Genomic DNA, 17,920 nt, shown 5'->3' on the forward strand with positions numbered 1-17,920 from the left:
TTATCCATTCTATACACATATGATTGTCTGAGTGAAGTAGTTATGATATACATGGTTTTAAAGGTGATATAAACACTGAGGTGACTTTTGAACTTTTGTATTAAGTTTGTATAATCGGTGTCTTTTATCTTGTATGTTTTTAGCATAAAGAGAAAAAAATACAGTCGAATCAAGTAGGAGATAGTATGCCAGGCACTGGAACTACTGATCAGATAACAACAGATAATGTTATATTTACTGTTATACAAGCCAAAGTTAATTACCTATATCTATTATTGTAGGTTTTAGAGGTTATGTTTAGATTTTAAAGTTCAAAAAAATCTGGACTCAGCTTCATTGGCTTCAATGGAGCCATGCTAATTTACACCTACAAGTGACCTGGCCCAAACTAATTTTACATTATTTTGACGATCAGAATCTCACTCTAAGGCTCTAAGTTTCTTGAAACATTAAAATGAGAAAAATGGAAAGTAGAAGAAAGAAAAAGGAAACGTTATCATCACCTGGCTAAACAAGTAACATTCCCTTATGCAAACCACATATTTCAGTTTCACTGCTGGCAGTAATACTGGAAAGCAGCCCCTAAGAGAGGGATTCAGACTGAGTACCTCTTAATTATAAGCAAGATAAGGTCTTGTAAAAACACAAAGTAAACTTCTGTTACTAAAACACTTTCAACCCTGTTTTCAGGGTTTTTTCCTTGGTAATTTATTATACCATATCTATCTAGATGCCATATGGCCTTCCTTCCCATAGTATCTGAGCATCTTTGAGAATCTAAAATAATTTATTCTTTAATCTACAAACATCAATTTAAGTAACTATCCATTTGGCTGATAAACTTTTGTTTTGCTGCAGACTCTTTTGTTGATTTGAGGCCGTTACAATCAGTCAACTCTTATAGCCTGACAGTTTTTGCGTTTCACTTTCCATCAGATGTAATGAACTGAAATTTCTCCACTCCTCTCAACCATGAGTAACAGGTTTCTGATTCTTCATTGCAGAGGAGACTGGAAATAATGGTCTACACAATTGGGTAGGGTGGACATTAGAATTTCACTTGGATGTCATTATTTTAGTGGAGAGAACAGATTTCTTCTTAAATCAGCCAAAAGAACTTCATGGCTGATGACATTTTGAGCTGGCATTTAAAAGGTAAAATACCTGAGCACTTTATTTTTAATACACCTGCTTATGCAGAAACTAATGTGCAGCAATTTAGCGAAACCAAACAATACAGTGCACCATAAAAGAGCACACTAAAGATTAATGTGCATTCCTTTAGCCACGAAGAGTAATGAAGAGCCAGAGCTGAAGAGGAGGTGCTGAAAAGGAAAGCGGACCACAATATATTGATGTTCTGCCCAGCATCATCCCCAAATGACAAGCTGTGGTGGAAGGAAGCCAGATCCAATCCTATTGGGGTACCTAGTATTGTTAACACCGTTCTCATCCATGTCCTTTCCCATCTGAGTTTAGAGTGCACCCAGTGGGATTTTGGCTATCTCCTGCTCAGTGGGGGAAGGGCTCTCTGTGTCCTCACCACCCCTTCCCCACCCACTAAGACAAGATCTGTCTACAAGGGTTTAAAGTAATAGATGAATCCCACAGAAGACTATGGGCTTGATGCTGCTCTCATTTACACTGTGAAAAACTGGTGTAAATGAGAGAATGGGCCCTTGTGACTGTTCTGTTTAGTGCTGACACAGTGAACCCTACAGCCAGCATTCCTTACCTTTTTAAGCTTAGGTTTTGCCACTCTTTTGCTCCCTTGCCAAGTCATTGGGCCAGATTCTCCACTAGCCTGCATCTTGAATAGTCATTTACACCAAGCAAAATGACTGTGCAAAGTGTGTGTAAGTCATTATCACTCTTATTTCATGGCATTTTATCCCACTTTACATATATTCAGCAGCACTATAAATTACTAGACAGTGTGTAGGACAGGACAGAATCTTCCCCTATTGCCTGTTTCATCTTTTCACTTCTTAAGATCTCCTCACTTCTGAGCACATTTTTCACTTCTTCCCAAGGGAAACAAGGTTTTTGCTACATCAATGTAAATAGCTTTTAGTGGCACTGAACATTATTTCCTGAATAATAAGCATCTCAGCTACCCCGGTGACATCTTTGTTTGTTTGGGAATCACTGATTTCTGTGATCTTAATTAAAATCTTATGTTCATGAATATTGCCGTTATAGTTTCTTACTATTTTCTTATTCTTTGACTCTTATCTCAACAGGGCATCAATGTCTGGAACCCTGTGCTCCATGAAGCACTGGCAGAATCCATTTTGTTAGGATAATTTTTTTTTTTACATGCTATGATTTGAACACAAATTGTCTCACAGGGTACAAAAATAGGGTTCCATGCTTAACTATGGGAAGTCGTGCTTGCATTTCCTAGCATACACTGATCACTAGATTGGCCCCAAGAAGGAGTCCTGACTCCTGGTCATGGTGTCACAAGAGACCAAAGAGGCATCACTTGATTTCAGCCTCAACTATAGGCCAGATAGAGCCACAGCTGGTGTGTGCATTGAAGTGCATAGAGCTATTTTCTATGTGTGTCTGAGTAAATTGAAAATTCTGTTCTTGCGCTGAAGCCAGTGGAATTACTCCACATTTACACCATTGTGAGTACATTTTGGCCCTAAACATCTAATTGCAGAACAATGGTCCTGATTCTCTGCAGCCATGTACCTCGTGTAGTCATTTACAGCCAGGCAAAGCAGCTGTAAAACACTGTCCTAGTTAGAATTTATATGTGGGTGGCAGATTTTTACATCCACTTCACACTCCCTATGTCCGATTCACCACTATGTCCTTCCACTTTTAGCAGGTGTAATTCCATTGAATTCAACGGAATGATAGTGTCTTAAAACTGATGTAATGTAGTGGTGCATCTGGTCCACTTTGTAACTGTACCAATCAGGGCACAAGTGGAGAATCAATCAGACACAGGACTGGCCCTAGAAACCGATAATATCAGAAGTTGCATGGGGCACCAACATGGAAGGGGGTAAACAGAAATGCCAACTCTGCCACTTCTGAGCACAGGGTGGAACACAATAGATTAACTAGAACTACATGTACCACAGGAGCAGGATGCCCAATTTGACATACCATAGATATCTTGTTCAAATATCTAAACAAACCTAAAGTATATTTATCTAAAACATTTAACCGGTTTGAGATGACACAAAAATGAGATGTATTTGCCTTCTCCACATACAGATGTATTGACATTAATTACAGGTACTGGCACAGAGTAAATTAATGTCCGATGGGCAGGAAGTCCAGTTTTTTTTTTCATTTCTTTATTCCATTTTCCAGGGCTTCTGAACCATGAAGATGTAAACAACTTATTACTGACTCTTCAGATGTGATTTCGTCAGACATCCTGGATGTCTCGATAGGGATCATATACCATGCGTGGTATAATAGAAAGGCTAGCATATTGATCTTATGACTAACACTTGCGCATTTGGCCACCATCTGGAATACAGTCCAAAAATCTATTAGAATAAAGTTTGAAAGTGTAATAAAATATTCCATTAAGTACCTCCATTAGGAACCTGAGTAGCAGCCATGTTAGTCTGTATTCACAAAAAGAAAAGGAGTACTTGTGGCACCTTAGAGACTAACAAATTTATTTGAGCATAAGCTTTTATGAGAAGTGAGCTATAGCTCACGAAAGCTTATGCTCAAATAAATTTGTTCGTCTCTAAGGTGCCACAAGAACTCCTTTTCTTTTTGCGAATACAGACTAACACGGCTGCTACTCTGAAACCTGTCATTATGCAAGGCACTGAATTTAGCCATATAGAGTGGAAATCTATCAACTTCATGAAAAAACTCATACACATACAGACAGACATCATCTTCCTCTCCAAATGCAAACAGATGGACATCATACCAAAAGGACTGAAGGTAAAAAAACCATTACAATCTACATACCATACAGACTATGCTGACAGCTTGTGCCACACACTCTCAAAGAAACTGCGGAACCACCTGATCAACATCCTCTACAGCAAACAGGGAAAGATTAAGAATGAGCTCTCAAAACTGGATACTCTCATAAAAAACCAACCTTCCACACAAACTTCCTTGTGGCTGGACTTTACAAAAACTAGACAAGCCATCTACAACACACACTTTGCTTCTCTACAAAAGAAAAAGGACACTAAACTATCTAAACTACTACATGCCACAAAGGGCCACAACAGTGGTTCCCGTAACCCACCCAGCAATATTGTTAATCTATCCAACTATACTCTTAGCCCAGCAGAAGAATCTGTCCTATTTTGGGGCCTCTCCTTTTGCCCCCCCCCGAACATGATACAGTTCTGTGGTGACCTAGAATCCTATTTTCGACGTCTCTGACTCAAGGGATATTTCCAACACACCTCTGACCAACATATTAACCCACAGAGACCTTCCTACCAACACTAGGAATGCATCCGATGAAGTGAGCTGTAGCTCACGAAAGCTTATGCTCAAATAAATTTGTTAGTCTCTAAGGTGCCACAAGTACTCCTTTTCATTAGGAACCTGTGTTCTTAACATTACATGTTATAAAAAATGTTGTAAAAACCATTGTACTAATAGCACTTAATGAAATGTAAAAGGGAGACAAGGTGCAATGCAGTAACATGCAGAGCGTTACAATTGACAGCATTATGATTAGGGAGAATGTGTTTTCATTTATAATTGTAAGCAGAGATTTTGAAAAAAGCCTAAGAGAATTAGATGCCCACTTCCCACTGAAATTCAGCCCCTAACTTCCTTAGACTCCTTTGACTATCTCAGCTGTAAGAAATTACATCGAATCAATATCCCAATTGGTCAGGCAGAAAGGCTCCAGATTGGCCTGTGAGAGGTCACCTGTTTGAGTCCATCCAGACATTCTGGAGACAATAGTTCTCATGGAAACTTCCTCTCTCCTACAGTTTACCTGTCTTCTCTCCACTTCCATACACTCTCATCTGCATGTTTTTCCTCCAGCCACCTGCAAGCTAGACACACCCTTGTGACTTCTCCTCTCCCCCTAAACACATCACACATGTGATCTTTCAGCTGCGCCCCTCTCCCCTGCGCACTCTCTCTTCGGAGCAATAGGCCTCCCACCCCATCCCACACAATGAACACACAAACACATGCATGCACATGGAAAGAGTGGGTACATGGTGTTGACTCCTGACTCAACTCTCCAGCTCCGTTCTTATAAACTAGCAGGAGATTGAAAATGATAAGAATCAAGCTTGAATAAGCTCTCAGAGCAGGAATATCATCAAATACACTCCTCTGCTGGCTCATAAAAACAGAGCAAACAGATACTACAGATAACTGTTGCAATGTTTATGTTATACTTGTCATGTGTATAACCATATCTGTGATCCTGAACAACACAATGTACTGTACTGCATGTTGGCTATTGCCTTTAAAACAGGGTTTTAAAGAATGCCAAAGCCCTAAATTTGAAGTTTGATGGATTTTTCCCCCTAAATAAAAGAAGTAAATTTTAAAATGGAAGATTTAAAAGGCACAAAGCAGGAACCCAGAAATGTTGGTGTTGTCTCTTTACATATAAATTAATTCACATTTTTAAATGATAAATTATTAATATTGCAGGTAACAATTGTGGAAAGGATTCACAGGTCCACATCTGTGATCAATACATTAACAGGTCCTGACAAATTTCTATTAACACAGAACATACAGGGCCACATCAACACTCTGTTACACCACTTTTAGCTGTTGTAATTCCAATTATGTGAATGGAGTTAAGCTGGAGTAAAACTGGAGTAACACATTTGAGATTGAATCCTACAAACATAATCACCCCGGTTCTCTTTCCCTTAAAACTGGTGTTAGGCTGCTTGAGTTCAGTGGAATTACTCCTGATTCAGGCTGGAGTCTGTGAGAGCAGATTCAGACCCACAACTGACAATGGGGTGACTCAGCAGCGTATGGATGTGAATCTAGTTCAGCAGGCTGCCAAAGTAAAAATGTGGGGTCCAGATTTTCACAGTAACTCATCTCTGAATTTGGATCCAGCATCTAAAACAAAATGGAGGGAAATCTTGGGAAGACAATTAATTTCTCTGGTTTTCACCTCAACCCTCTCAGGATTCCCTCTTACCATTGTCGTATGATGAGTTGAGAATCCACAGGCCTCCCAGCAATCACACAAGTGTTTCTGGGGTCTGAAGTTCCAGTGGGTGGTAAGAGCAGTGGGGAGTGGACTGCAATGTTTCTCACCACCCATTTCAATATGAAGGTTGGGTCAGGTTCCATTCTCAGTTAAACCCTTATGAAATTACAGGGACAGTGGCGTGAATTTGCATATCACAGAAAGGCAGCTGAGGAAGCACCCAACTAATACCCCTCAATAGTCCATGATGGGGGTGGAAGCCCCATGGGCTTCCTCCCACAAGACAACAATCTCAGTCAAGCATTAAAGTGGAAATGAGGCACTGGGAAAAAAGTGTTGGGCAGAACTGAAGTTATAACCTAGCAGGGACAGAGCCTAATTTCTACTTTCAAATCTTGGCAGCAGAAATCAGCCTTTGATGGGCTCTGGAAGCCTGGAAGATACATCTAGATCCACACAACTGGAAAATCTGAAGAGTGTTTGGATCCAAAGTGCAGGGTTTGGACAAATCTTCAATATAATCAGGATAAAGCATGGATAAAAACAGCTCGAATCTCCCCAGGAAAGTGCATAATGCTTGTTGTCTATGCAGCATAGAGAAATTCTCACTGTATGTGCTCACATAGTAGCTGTCTTTTAGGGCTATAGGTCTCTTCGTATCAAAAAAAAGAATATTCACATCATGAGGCACCAAATTGTTCTTAAAGCAAGGAGGGTCCCCCATGCTGAAATGTTGCATCCTCTTGAGGGCTAAGGAAGAACTGGTTTTCATCAGAGAGGAAACTGGTATCATTTACAGTAACTAGAAATACATAAAGGTGACTTGCCTGTCATTCAAAAAACCACCAAGTGACTCAAAAGATCTTTGACTATTTTTTCAGGATCTGCTGTTAATGGGACAGGAATTGTTCTACTGCCATTCATGTTATGTCCTTTATTAGACAGAACCTTTAGAAAAATAATACTCCTCCCAAAATGCAAACATGCTTGGTCAGTCCCTGAGAAAAAAAGAGCATCCTCTGTTTATCTATGCATCTGCTAAAATCCCCAAAACCCCACCTTCTCAGTCCATGTGAAACAATCTGGGAGCAAAGCCAAAGTTTCCTGCTATATAAGACCCAGACAGTGCAGGTGAACTATTTCTCCTGACCAACATTTGACTCAGTATCCTTGTGCCAAACTCCCCTCAGGATGGGGTTTGGTCAGGGGATATGGGTCTCCGTATGGGCCTTTATGTTAGGTGTCTGCTGTGCCCAACAAGGTAAGAACCCATTCAAGTTTCATTTTGCTCTGAGAAAAGAAAAGAAAAAGTCTAATTTAATTGGCTCTATACTGATATAATTTAAAGTTTTATTTCTTTTACTTTGCAATCCTTCTAAATGGTTGCATTTAAATGAGATTTCTTTGTGTCTTTTTATTTTTGTACCATTTCCATTAAATATTTAATGTTTGTGTATTAACTGGACTAATTTAATCATCTTGCCTCAAGCCAGTACAATTAACAACATTTGGATGACGATAGCTTTGAAGATCAAAACAAAATAATAACTATCCATCTTTTGAAATGTCGTGATTTCACTATCAGTTTAAAATGTTTTAAAACATTTTATTTTTGGTGAGTTTTTCATTAGGATTGTTGTTAAATCCTACATTTTTATGTAATCATAAATGTAAAAATTACCTTATACTTGATCAAACCCATGGTCCATCAATTCCAGTATCCTGTTAATCACACTCTCCAGTACCAGATGCTTCAGAGGAAGGTGCAAGAAACCCTGCAATAGACAGTCCTGGGGTAACCTGCAGCCAAAGAAAGTTTTCCTCCTCACTCCCAATAGTTAGAGGTGGTCTCAAGCTCTGAAACATGAGGGTTTATATCCTTTTCAAGTTATTTATATGTCTGTTAGTATCTGTTATTATAACTCTAGTTATTCTTGTGATCCATATAAGCTCTTGGATTCAGTGATATTGTGGTAATGAGTTCCCCCGCCTAACTGTATGTTGTTAAATTTGCCATTTTTTATCTGAGTTTCAAATTTGCCACTTATATTTGCCAATTTATATTGATTCTTCCCTTGTTTTTTTTGTATAATCAGACAGGGTGAACTGAAGTATCTGATCTACCTTCTCTATGTCATTTATCATTTTGTATGCTTTGTTATTATGATAATGTTACATTAATTAGAACTAATCCCAAAAGCCCTTACTCATGTGAGGAGTCCTATTAAAGGTAAAGATTACTTGCATGAGTAATTACTTGCAGAATTGCTCCTATTCATATATCATAATTGTTGCCACTTCTTTATAAATGTTCCCATAATCCTTTGTGCTAATGTAAATTTTCTCTTTCTTGTTTACCATTCTCTAAACACTGACAAGTGTAAATATAATCATTTTCAGTGAATTTTGTTTTTCATAAAAGGCCAGGTAGCAAGTAATTCAGGCATAAAATAGAGCAGGCAAGAATTGTACAAGCTTTCATTGAGAGTTCTGCACCTCAGCACTGATCCTTTGCTATTCTGGCCCAGGGCCTCTTCTGGGCAGAGAAAGTTATTTCTACTGGATAATGATAACCTGACAGGTGGCCAGGGCCAGCCCACAACATTTTGGCACCTGAGGCGGGGAGCTCAAATGACACCCCCATGCCCCCTCATTTGGGCCAAAACTTTGAAAGGTCTCAATTCTGCCTTCTTCGTGTTCTACTCCTCTCATGGTACTGCTCTGCTACCTACCCCAATAAAGGAGAACTAACAACTTAAAATGCCTTGTTCAAAAATTTTAAGTAACACCTAGCTTTCAAACACCTGAACAGCAAATGTAACTTTTCTTGTCTGCATAGTAAACACTGGCATTTTTATCTGTTTGAAGAATCCAAGTGGTGATTTCCATGCCTTCTTGGTTGCAAAGATTTGAACTGCTTCCTGAAGGTCCACAGTCTGGGCCAGCTCATGCTCTATTAAGATGATTGCAAGGCGGACCAGCCTGTCCTATGTCATTGTGGAGCATAGATGTGTTTTTATTAACTTCAGTTTGGAGCAACTGCATTCTCCACTGGCAACTGTTACAGGAAGTGTTAGAAGTATGCACAGAGCAACAAAAGCATTTGGAAAGAGGGTGGTCTTCTTATTTGTGCACATATTTTCCAGAACAGCCTTTGGAGTTGATCCTGCTGAAATGTATCTTGAAAGGGCTTTCAGTTCATCACCTAAATAACTTGCATCAATATTATGCATGTTATCACGTGTCAACACTGTCTCTAGTGCCCTGCATTGCTGGTATGGGTCTTCTTCAGGTATAGTGAGGAGTTTTGGAGTATCATACAACATCCCAAATATACTGCTGTGTTCCTTGAGCTGTATGAAACATTCTTCAACTGACTGTATTGCACAATCTAGCACCTGGTTAAAGAATTCAACTTGGAATTGTTGTTTGGGGTCTCTTATGGGATTATCCCATGCCTCGTAATCAAAATGTCTTCTTCGGTGACTCCTGTATTCTTGAATGGGTGGGAAAATAGCTTCAGTGTCAAGTTCCTCTGCCAACTTCTGTGCACTCTTCAGAACGTTTTGAAATCCCTCATCTGACCGGTAAGACTGTAGGTATGATTTTGCTTTGTCCAGTTGTTCCATTGTTCCAGATATATCAAGGTCAACACCTTGGACTCTCTTGCTTACAACATTTATTTCAAACAGTATGTCATGTCACAACACTAAGCCACACAGAAATTTGAATTTATGTATGTTTCTGGTATGTATGTTTCCATTTCCTTCTGCCTCTGTTCTCCCACGACAGGTCCTGTCATATCATTATCCTCCATAATGGCAACTATGGCATGATCTATCTTCCTGATTTGGGGTTTGATAGGCTTTATCGCCTCCACTCGACTTTCCCATCGTGTGGCACTCAATGGTTTCAGGTCAGAGAGGATGTTCCCAGATGTTTCTTCAAAATTTGCCATCGATGAGTTGATGCAAAGAAAAATACATAGATGCTTTGAATTACATTAAAAATTCAGCAGCCTCACTAGAAACTGATGCTGTCTCACTGACCACCAAGTTCAATGAATGAGAACTGCATGAGACCAAAAAAAGCTTGAGGGTTTAACTCTTGGATCCACGTCTGCACTCCTCCTTCTTTCCTCTCATGTTGGCACCATTATCGTAGCCCTGACCTCTCATGTCAACTATCGCAATTCCCATATCTTCAGCTTTTTAAGAAGCACATTTGTCATACCAGCTCCTGTAGTATCATCAATGTCAATAAATTCTAGAAAATCCTCTCTGACAGTCACCATTGCAGGGACATTTTCACTAGGTTCTGTTGTTGTTACAAAACGCACCATTAAAGTAATTTGTTCCATATGGCTGATGTCAGATGTACAGTTCAGAATAACAGAATAATATCTTGCTGACTTCAGATCTGCCACAATCTTCTGTTTGACTTTTGTTGCCAGTAACTGTATGATCTCATTTTGAATTGTTTTTCCAAGGTAGTGATGTGTGTACATTTCTTGGGTGGTGACTCTTCTTAGATGCTCCTGGAGTACAGCATCAAACTCAGCCATCAGCTCCACAATTTTAAGGACGTTTCCATTGTTTGGCACATACAGCTGATCTGAAGTGCACGCAGTGCTAGGTTTTGGGTAACAAGCATTCTCACAATGGCAATGAGCCTTTTGGGAACATTTTGCCAGTAAAGAGACTGATGTAATCGTCTCTTGATACTGATCGTCCATGGTGGCCTTTAACCTTAGTCTCATCTCAAGCTCTTTCCACCTATGGAATGCTCTCTGGTGATTTGCTGCCTTCTCAGGGCATGCCAGATTTCTAGCCAGATTTTTCCAGTCCTTTGTTCCTGTAGAACCCAATGTGGCTGGAACATTAGACTGGAAGAGTTTGCAACAAAAACAGTATGCAGCATTCTGGGTTTTTGAGTACATAAGCCATGGCCTCTCCACTTTGTCACCATGGGGGATTTCATGCCAGTAATGTGTTGGATGGAAACTTCTATTTTCATTGTCTTTGGGGAACATGAAGTTTTTCATTTGCTGTGGCACATGCAGTACAAAGAAGTCTACAGGCTACTGCTCAAGTGGGTCCACAGTCCTGGATCATCTAGACTTAAGGAACTAAACTCAGCAGCAGCGGTTTCTTGCACCTCCACCACACCCTTCTCTGATCTAAACTTTTCTTCAGGAATGTGCATGGTGACATCCATTTAAGATGGAGATGCCAGGTCATCTGCACTCTGACTAACTGGAAGATCAGGCATCTCCTCACCACTCACATCCTCACTGGGGCTAGAAGGCTCACCATGAACATTTGTGTCTATGTATCTCAGGAGAGCTCCTTCCTGCTTAGACAGAAAAGCTTCCTTTGCTTTCTTTCTATTTCTGAATGCTGCCCCAGAGGGGTATTTTTTTCTTTCACTCATGACTGCTGTTCTGTGCCAGCTTTAGAGGCTCTCAACACTCAGTTGAAGGGGACAAATAAGCAGCCTGGTAGCAGGACCTGAGTGAGGGAAGATATCAGCATCTTAAGGGCCTAACTGGTTCTTACTACTTCAGTTGACTGCCTGTTCTCCTCAAGTGGGTCCAGGAAAGCAGCAGGAAACAGGAAGCTCCCTGAGAAGCTAGTGTTAATCAGACCAGGCTCCTGGGGGTGCCAGAGAGGTACATAAGAGGCTCCTCCTCCTCTCTCTCTCTGCAGCTCCTGCTGCTTTCTGTTATTCCCTCTCACTTTTTCTCTGGCCTGCCTGTTATGTCTCTTGTGCCCTCCTTCCTCCAGCACAGCACTCCACCATCTCTGTGCATCTAGAGCAGAGAGAATCCATATGCCCCAGCAGCAGACACAATTTTCTACATTCTGGGTCCTAGTGGTGTCCCCCGCCCCCCAGTCTGGCACCTGAAGTGGCCACCTCAGTTCGCCTCATGGTAAGGCCAGCCCTGTGATGTGGCTTTGTGATATGGACAGGTGGAGACTACGCTGAGGCCACCAAACTCCTTTTCTCTTCCATCCTACTGTTACGCAAGTGTCTCTTTCTCACATTCCCTGAACAGAATGACTGCAAAGTAAGGGTGCAATCCTGCTTGGTTAGACAATTTTAAGGCAGGTGGATTCCTCTCTCAACTACAACCCATAAACTTTCTATACTAACTGATTTTTTTTCTTATTTGTCTGAAGCATTTACTACTAGTACTCCATCTGGAACAGTGAACTTCATCCCGCCACTGACAACAAGCCCAGTAATAACATGTAAGTTAAGCAAATAGTCTCAAAAATTCCTCCATCCTTCTGAAATACTGATCAGAAAGTTAAAATAAACAGGGAAACAGACTGATTAAGGGGAAAAAATGGGTTGATCAGTGGTGTAAGGAACAAATAGCTGGATAAACATGACATGATGGCAAAACAATGTGTTGATTGATAGGTAGATAGGTGGGCAGACATATGATAGATAAGTAGAAACACAGAAATATAGATAGGTTGGTACATTATACATGGCAGACAATAGATGGGTGGAGGAACAGAGATGGGTTAAATAAGCAGGTGAATAGATGGACAAATTGATTATGTCACAATTGATAAATGGACAGAAAATAAATGGAAGGGGACAGAGCAATGAATAAACTAAAGAAATGAAGGTTTGGGCAGACTGATCTAATAATATTCACGTTAAGTCAGGGAATTCCCAGTAAATTCTTACAACGAGTTTTCAATCCACAGCCTTCAACCCTGCTCACAATGGCCGCGTATGCAGTACGTGGGGCAATTTCCACTTCAAGACTTTTGATGGGGACATCTTTTACTTCCCTGGGCTCTGTAATTACATCTTTGCATCCCACTGCAATGCTGCCTATGAGGACTTCAACATCCAGATCAGGCGCACTGTAGTGGAAAATGCTCCTACAATCAACCATATCACCATGAAGCTCGATGGGGTGGTTTTTGAAATGGCAAAGAACTTTGTTGTTGTCAATGGCAACAGGTAGGTTTAGACATATCACTGTGTGTGCTGAACATAGCTGTTTCCTCAAACCAGGCATATATTTCAGCACTTTCTTGGAAAAACTTGTATGTATTTTGATAAACCATGTAACTTTAACCATACAACCATCTCGCCATTCTTCTGTTAAGATGTCACTCTATAAAGTACTCTTTTCCTTCAGAGATGGGCCCAAACCAAAACACCAGATCAAAATGCCCCTGAGCTTTGAGGAAGCTTGAATCCAGATCCAGATCCATATTTTTTGTGGCTTGGGCCCATCTTTTCTTTAAACTGCTTTTTCTTCCACAATACTGTATTGTCAAAGAACCCACATGGACACCTGATAACACGAGCAACCTTTTCTTCTTCTTCTGCATGGCATAGAAAATACTTAGCATCTCTGATGCTTTTTTTCTCCAGGGTTCAGCTGCCTTACAGCCAGTCTGGAATCATGGCTGAGAGAAGCAGCATGTATATGAAAGTGACTGCCAAAATGGGCCTGGTTTTCATGTGGAATGAAGATGACAGCATCCTGGTAAGAATAAGTTCTAGGTGCTTCATAGAATAGGAAACAGTCGATTAAAACATTTAGACTCAAATTTTTGACTGGCTTAAGAATGTGTTTGGGCACCAATTTGCACGCACTGATTCCACACTCATGCATACAAACAGGCATATGCAAATCAAGTAGGTAAAGGTGTACAAAAGAGAAACTGCCTAAATATTTGACCATAAGCCTAAATCTTGAGAGGTAGTATGAAGATATATGATTAGTCCCTGGATACACTTGCCCCCAGCAGTGTGGGAGCCGCTGTTTCCCCCTGCTGATTATTTCTCCCATTACAGAGCTATGTTTGCATTCATGCACTCCTGAAGAAAGCAACTGTGGTGTGTTCCTAGTGGAAATCAGGCCTCCCACTTAAAATGGGAAAAAGCACTTCCCTCACTTCATTAACATAATAGCATCATTACATTAGGTGCCACTCACCTCCTCAAATTTTATTTCCCAGTAGAAATCCACTGTCATAGGACTTCAGTTTCACAGTGGATTTGATTTTCTTTCTGAAGAAACAAACAGATAGAAAAAAGGCTGCATATCATACAGATATTGCAGTGAAAACTAGGTCTGCATAAATAAGTTGGATTCTATGAAGTCCACATTCTATGAGCCAGGTTTGAATTGGTCTGCTAAAACATTTACACAACACTGATGAAAATTATTTAGGTGTAGCAGGCACAGCTGCTTTTACTGGTTTTGAATACATTGTGGAATATGTATATTAACATCTATCAACTTTCCCCCACCATTTTAGGTGGAACTGAATGACAAATATGCCAATTATACCTGTGGGCTTTGTGGGGACTTCAATGGTATTCCAACTTACAATGAGTTCTTTTCAAACGGTAAGTATTAAAAATAATGACAGACTGTTGGTTTCTAGCAGCTCCAATGTCTACCCCATCCATTTTTTGTGCTCTTTTGGCCATACCCCTTCAGGAGGCCTCTTTTCCACCCTGCTGAAAGATCTGCTGAGAACATCAGCACATTTGGATCTTCAGTAACTTGAATTATATATGTATTCATTTATACTATTTGTCTATTTATTTCATTTGCTAGCCAGTTAGATGTGGACGAAATACTGATTTTCAAGCATGATTAAATATAGAAATACATCCACAGACCAAAAGACAATAATAATACCATTCACAGGCCAAAAGACAATAAGCAAAGCAATCACAACAATTTCTGGTCAAGAATGTTCTATTTTAACATGCTCCAAGATGTCATCTCTAAATTATATTTATATGATTTTATATATAAACTATATTTGCAAAGCCTCACACATTTTTGTCCATAATTAACATGCAAGCATCAGCACAACATCTCGATCCTGAGTTGCCCGATCCTATTCCACAGTGTAATTCTAGATTTGCCTACTGATTTACATAATCTTTACACTACCTTCTCCCAACCTATCTTTCTGACTTTATCACTCCCTCCTCTCTCTATATTCTTCCAATCAGCTGGCTATAGGCCTCTATCTCTCTATCCATCTCTCTTTTCCCAGGTGAGTGTCATTATCACCATTTTGTTTACAAAGCTTTTAGGCAATTTATTCAAATCTCATCTTTTCTCCTAAATTCTGTCTCACAATAGTCTCTTCTATTCATAACCTATCTAAAACTTTCTCTTCTGTTATCTAACTATGGTCTCATCTAACCTGGAATGAGTTTGTCATTTTCCAATACAAATTTCAGTTTGCATGTTCCTGAAATTGTTTTCTGATATAAGGATGATGTCATTCAAAGTAAATTGAGTCTAAGGTGTCACAGTGTTAATTTTGTCTACATGCCAAATGTAATGTCTACATGAAAGAATTCAAAGAGAACCAACTCCATTAACAATCCTGTATATTATTAACTTATTTATTGCAGATGCCAAGCTGACTGCCATGCAGTTTGGAAATATGCAGAAGATGGATGGGCCAACAGAAGTCTGTGAGGATCCTACATCATCCTCCCTAAACAACTGCACGGACAATTTTGTAAGGATCTTTTTGTTTATTTATGTGTCTTTCATTTAAAGGTACCCACTCTCTTCTCCTGTTTCAGGAGGGACACGTGGAGAAAACTATGAAGGGATTGGAAGTAGAAGAAGAATACAAGATGTCATTAAAGAATAATTTTAACAAATGGATAACAGTATTAAAAACTGATCCTCTCTGTTTTGAGGAATTTGTGGATTTAATAAATTGTTCTGTTTTGTTTTCTCTCTAGGATGACATTTGCCGTAAAGTATTGACTGGCCCTGCATTTTCAGAATGTAATGCTCTAGTTGAGGTTAGCGAGTACATTAAGTCTTGTGAACACGACTTGTGCCGCTGTGACCAGTCTAAGAATGCCTTCTGTATTTGTAACACCTTTGGTGAATACTCCCGGCAATGTGCTCATGCCAATGGACAACCTCTGAACTGGAGAACCCCAGAACTGTGTCGTAAGTGTCTCTAGAACTGGCCTTCATGTGTGCTTGCCAATTAATCAGAGACAGATTCCTATAGTTTGCTGGGGACTCATAGGAACTACATGTTATTAAGTACTGGACTGGTTTCCAGAGGGCTCTAATATGAATTCCATACTTCGGGACAGATCCTGGGGTACAGCTGATCTCCCCATGGTTAAACTGTGCTCACTAATATTTATCAATGTAAATTCCGGCGGTAAATTCTCCAGGGTATAATTGGATACTTCAGTGATTTCCACAGAACTCAAATATGCATATGCACTGGAAAATTAACGCTTCCATATTTCACTAGAAATTTAGATTCTTGAAAAGAGGGGATGGTAAAACAAATGCACCATAGTATAAACCTCAAAGATCTATGAGGCAATTACTCATGAATCCATAGAATTCCAGACTTTAGGTCACAAGTTCAGCATCATACAGTTCTATCTGATGCACAAGTTTTTGAAAAACAAACCTAAACTACAAAATATGAATTGGGATTTCCAAAATCCAAGGGATCCCTGGACCTCGGATTTGGAGTGGCCTCATGTCTAGTGGGAAAAGGTTGAATGAACATGCATGCTAATATGTAGCAAATTGGGATTACATTTGAATTCAGAAATCTGTCTTTGTTTAAAATTCCAGCCAAGAAGTGTCCTTTCAATATGCAGTACCAGGAATGTGGATCCCCCTGCACTGACACCTGCACCAACCCTGAAAGATCTCAAGTCTGTGAAGATCACTGTATGGATGGCTGTTTCTGTCCTCCAGGCAAGTTTTTATTTACTCCCATCTTTCATAATCTCAATAAAGAGCACTAGCAGATTTACATGTAGGAGTTTAGCAGTTTTCTCAGGGGCCAGGGCTCCTCCAGCTGCCCTCTTCACTGCTTCAAGTGGTAGGTCTTTACCTGTGCACAACAAGTGACAGAACACGTGACTGAATAATTCATTTCCTGTAGATGTGCAACATCTGCAAAGTAGTGTGGAACAATCAGGGACCAAAATAGAACATAAAATGTTGCCTGTCTTATCGAAATAAGGTGGTTTTACTGCAGCAATTCAGTATTATTCAATTGAATTCACCTTACAGGGCAGGAAATCCCTTGAAAAAACAATGGGATTTTAAGACTCCAAGGGCAAGATCCTCAGCTGGTGCAATTTGGCATAGCTCCCCTGACTTCAATGGAGCTATGACCATTCCTGGCAGCTGAGGATCTGGCTCCAAGACTGTATTTTATATTTGTAGTCAACTGTTTAAAGCAAGAAAAACTGCATATTGTCTATATGTGTAAAACACCTTTGTAATATATCAGTTTCTTTCTTCATTTAGGAACTGTGCTTGATGACATTAACAATGCTGGCTGCATCCCCATTCAGGAGTGCTCCTGTACTTACAATGGCAACTCTTACGCTCCAGGGACATCTTTTGGAGCCCATTGCCATTCCTGGTAACTTACCTACTTTGCGGTTTCTTTTTTTGTAAAATGAACTAGTTTAATGGTTTATTATACACAATTTCATCATTAACCACCAGTGGGTGCATATTACTGACTTCCCTGCAATTCTAACAGAATCTCAAAAAAAAAAAGTGTTTGTCTCCTTTAGTGTCATTATTTAACAGGCTTTGCATTCTGACTCAAGTTAAGATAAGGATTTGTGATATATAGATTTATTACCTCTCAGTTAAAATTCTCTTTCTTTGTTTGCTCCTTTGAAGTATTTTGACTTTTCCAAGACAAAAGAAACTGCAGCCACTCACTTATTTGC

At 39.8% G+C, this 17,920-nt stretch overlaps 1 protein-coding gene across 1 annotated transcript in view; it reads left to right on the top strand.

The window, feature by feature from the left end:
* The window catches only part of LOC122460583 (mucin-2-like), a 63,096-nt gene that overhangs the window by 3,387 nt on the left and 41,789 nt on the right, over positions 1–17,920 (top strand). Inside the window, exons 2-10 of the mRNA XM_043516368.1 lie at positions 144–183; positions 12,343–12,414; positions 12,886–13,147; positions 13,568–13,682; positions 14,461–14,551; positions 15,584–15,693; positions 15,926–16,142; positions 16,797–16,922; positions 17,484–17,601. Of these exons, the coding sequence (XP_043372303.1) occupies positions 144–183; positions 12,343–12,414; positions 12,886–13,147; positions 13,568–13,682; positions 14,461–14,551; positions 15,584–15,693; positions 15,926–16,142; positions 16,797–16,922; positions 17,484–17,601 (1,151 nt within the window). The remainder of the gene's footprint in view (positions 1–143; positions 184–12,342; positions 12,415–12,885; positions 13,148–13,567; positions 13,683–14,460; positions 14,552–15,583; positions 15,694–15,925; positions 16,143–16,796; positions 16,923–17,483; positions 17,602–17,920) is intronic.

Source organism: Dermochelys coriacea, chromosome 6 (assembly GCF_009764565.3).
Source record: "Dermochelys coriacea isolate rDerCor1 chromosome 6, rDerCor1.pri.v4, whole genome shotgun sequence".
In the NCBI taxonomy this organism is placed as follows: domain Eukaryota; kingdom Metazoa; phylum Chordata; order Testudines; family Dermochelyidae; genus Dermochelys; species Dermochelys coriacea.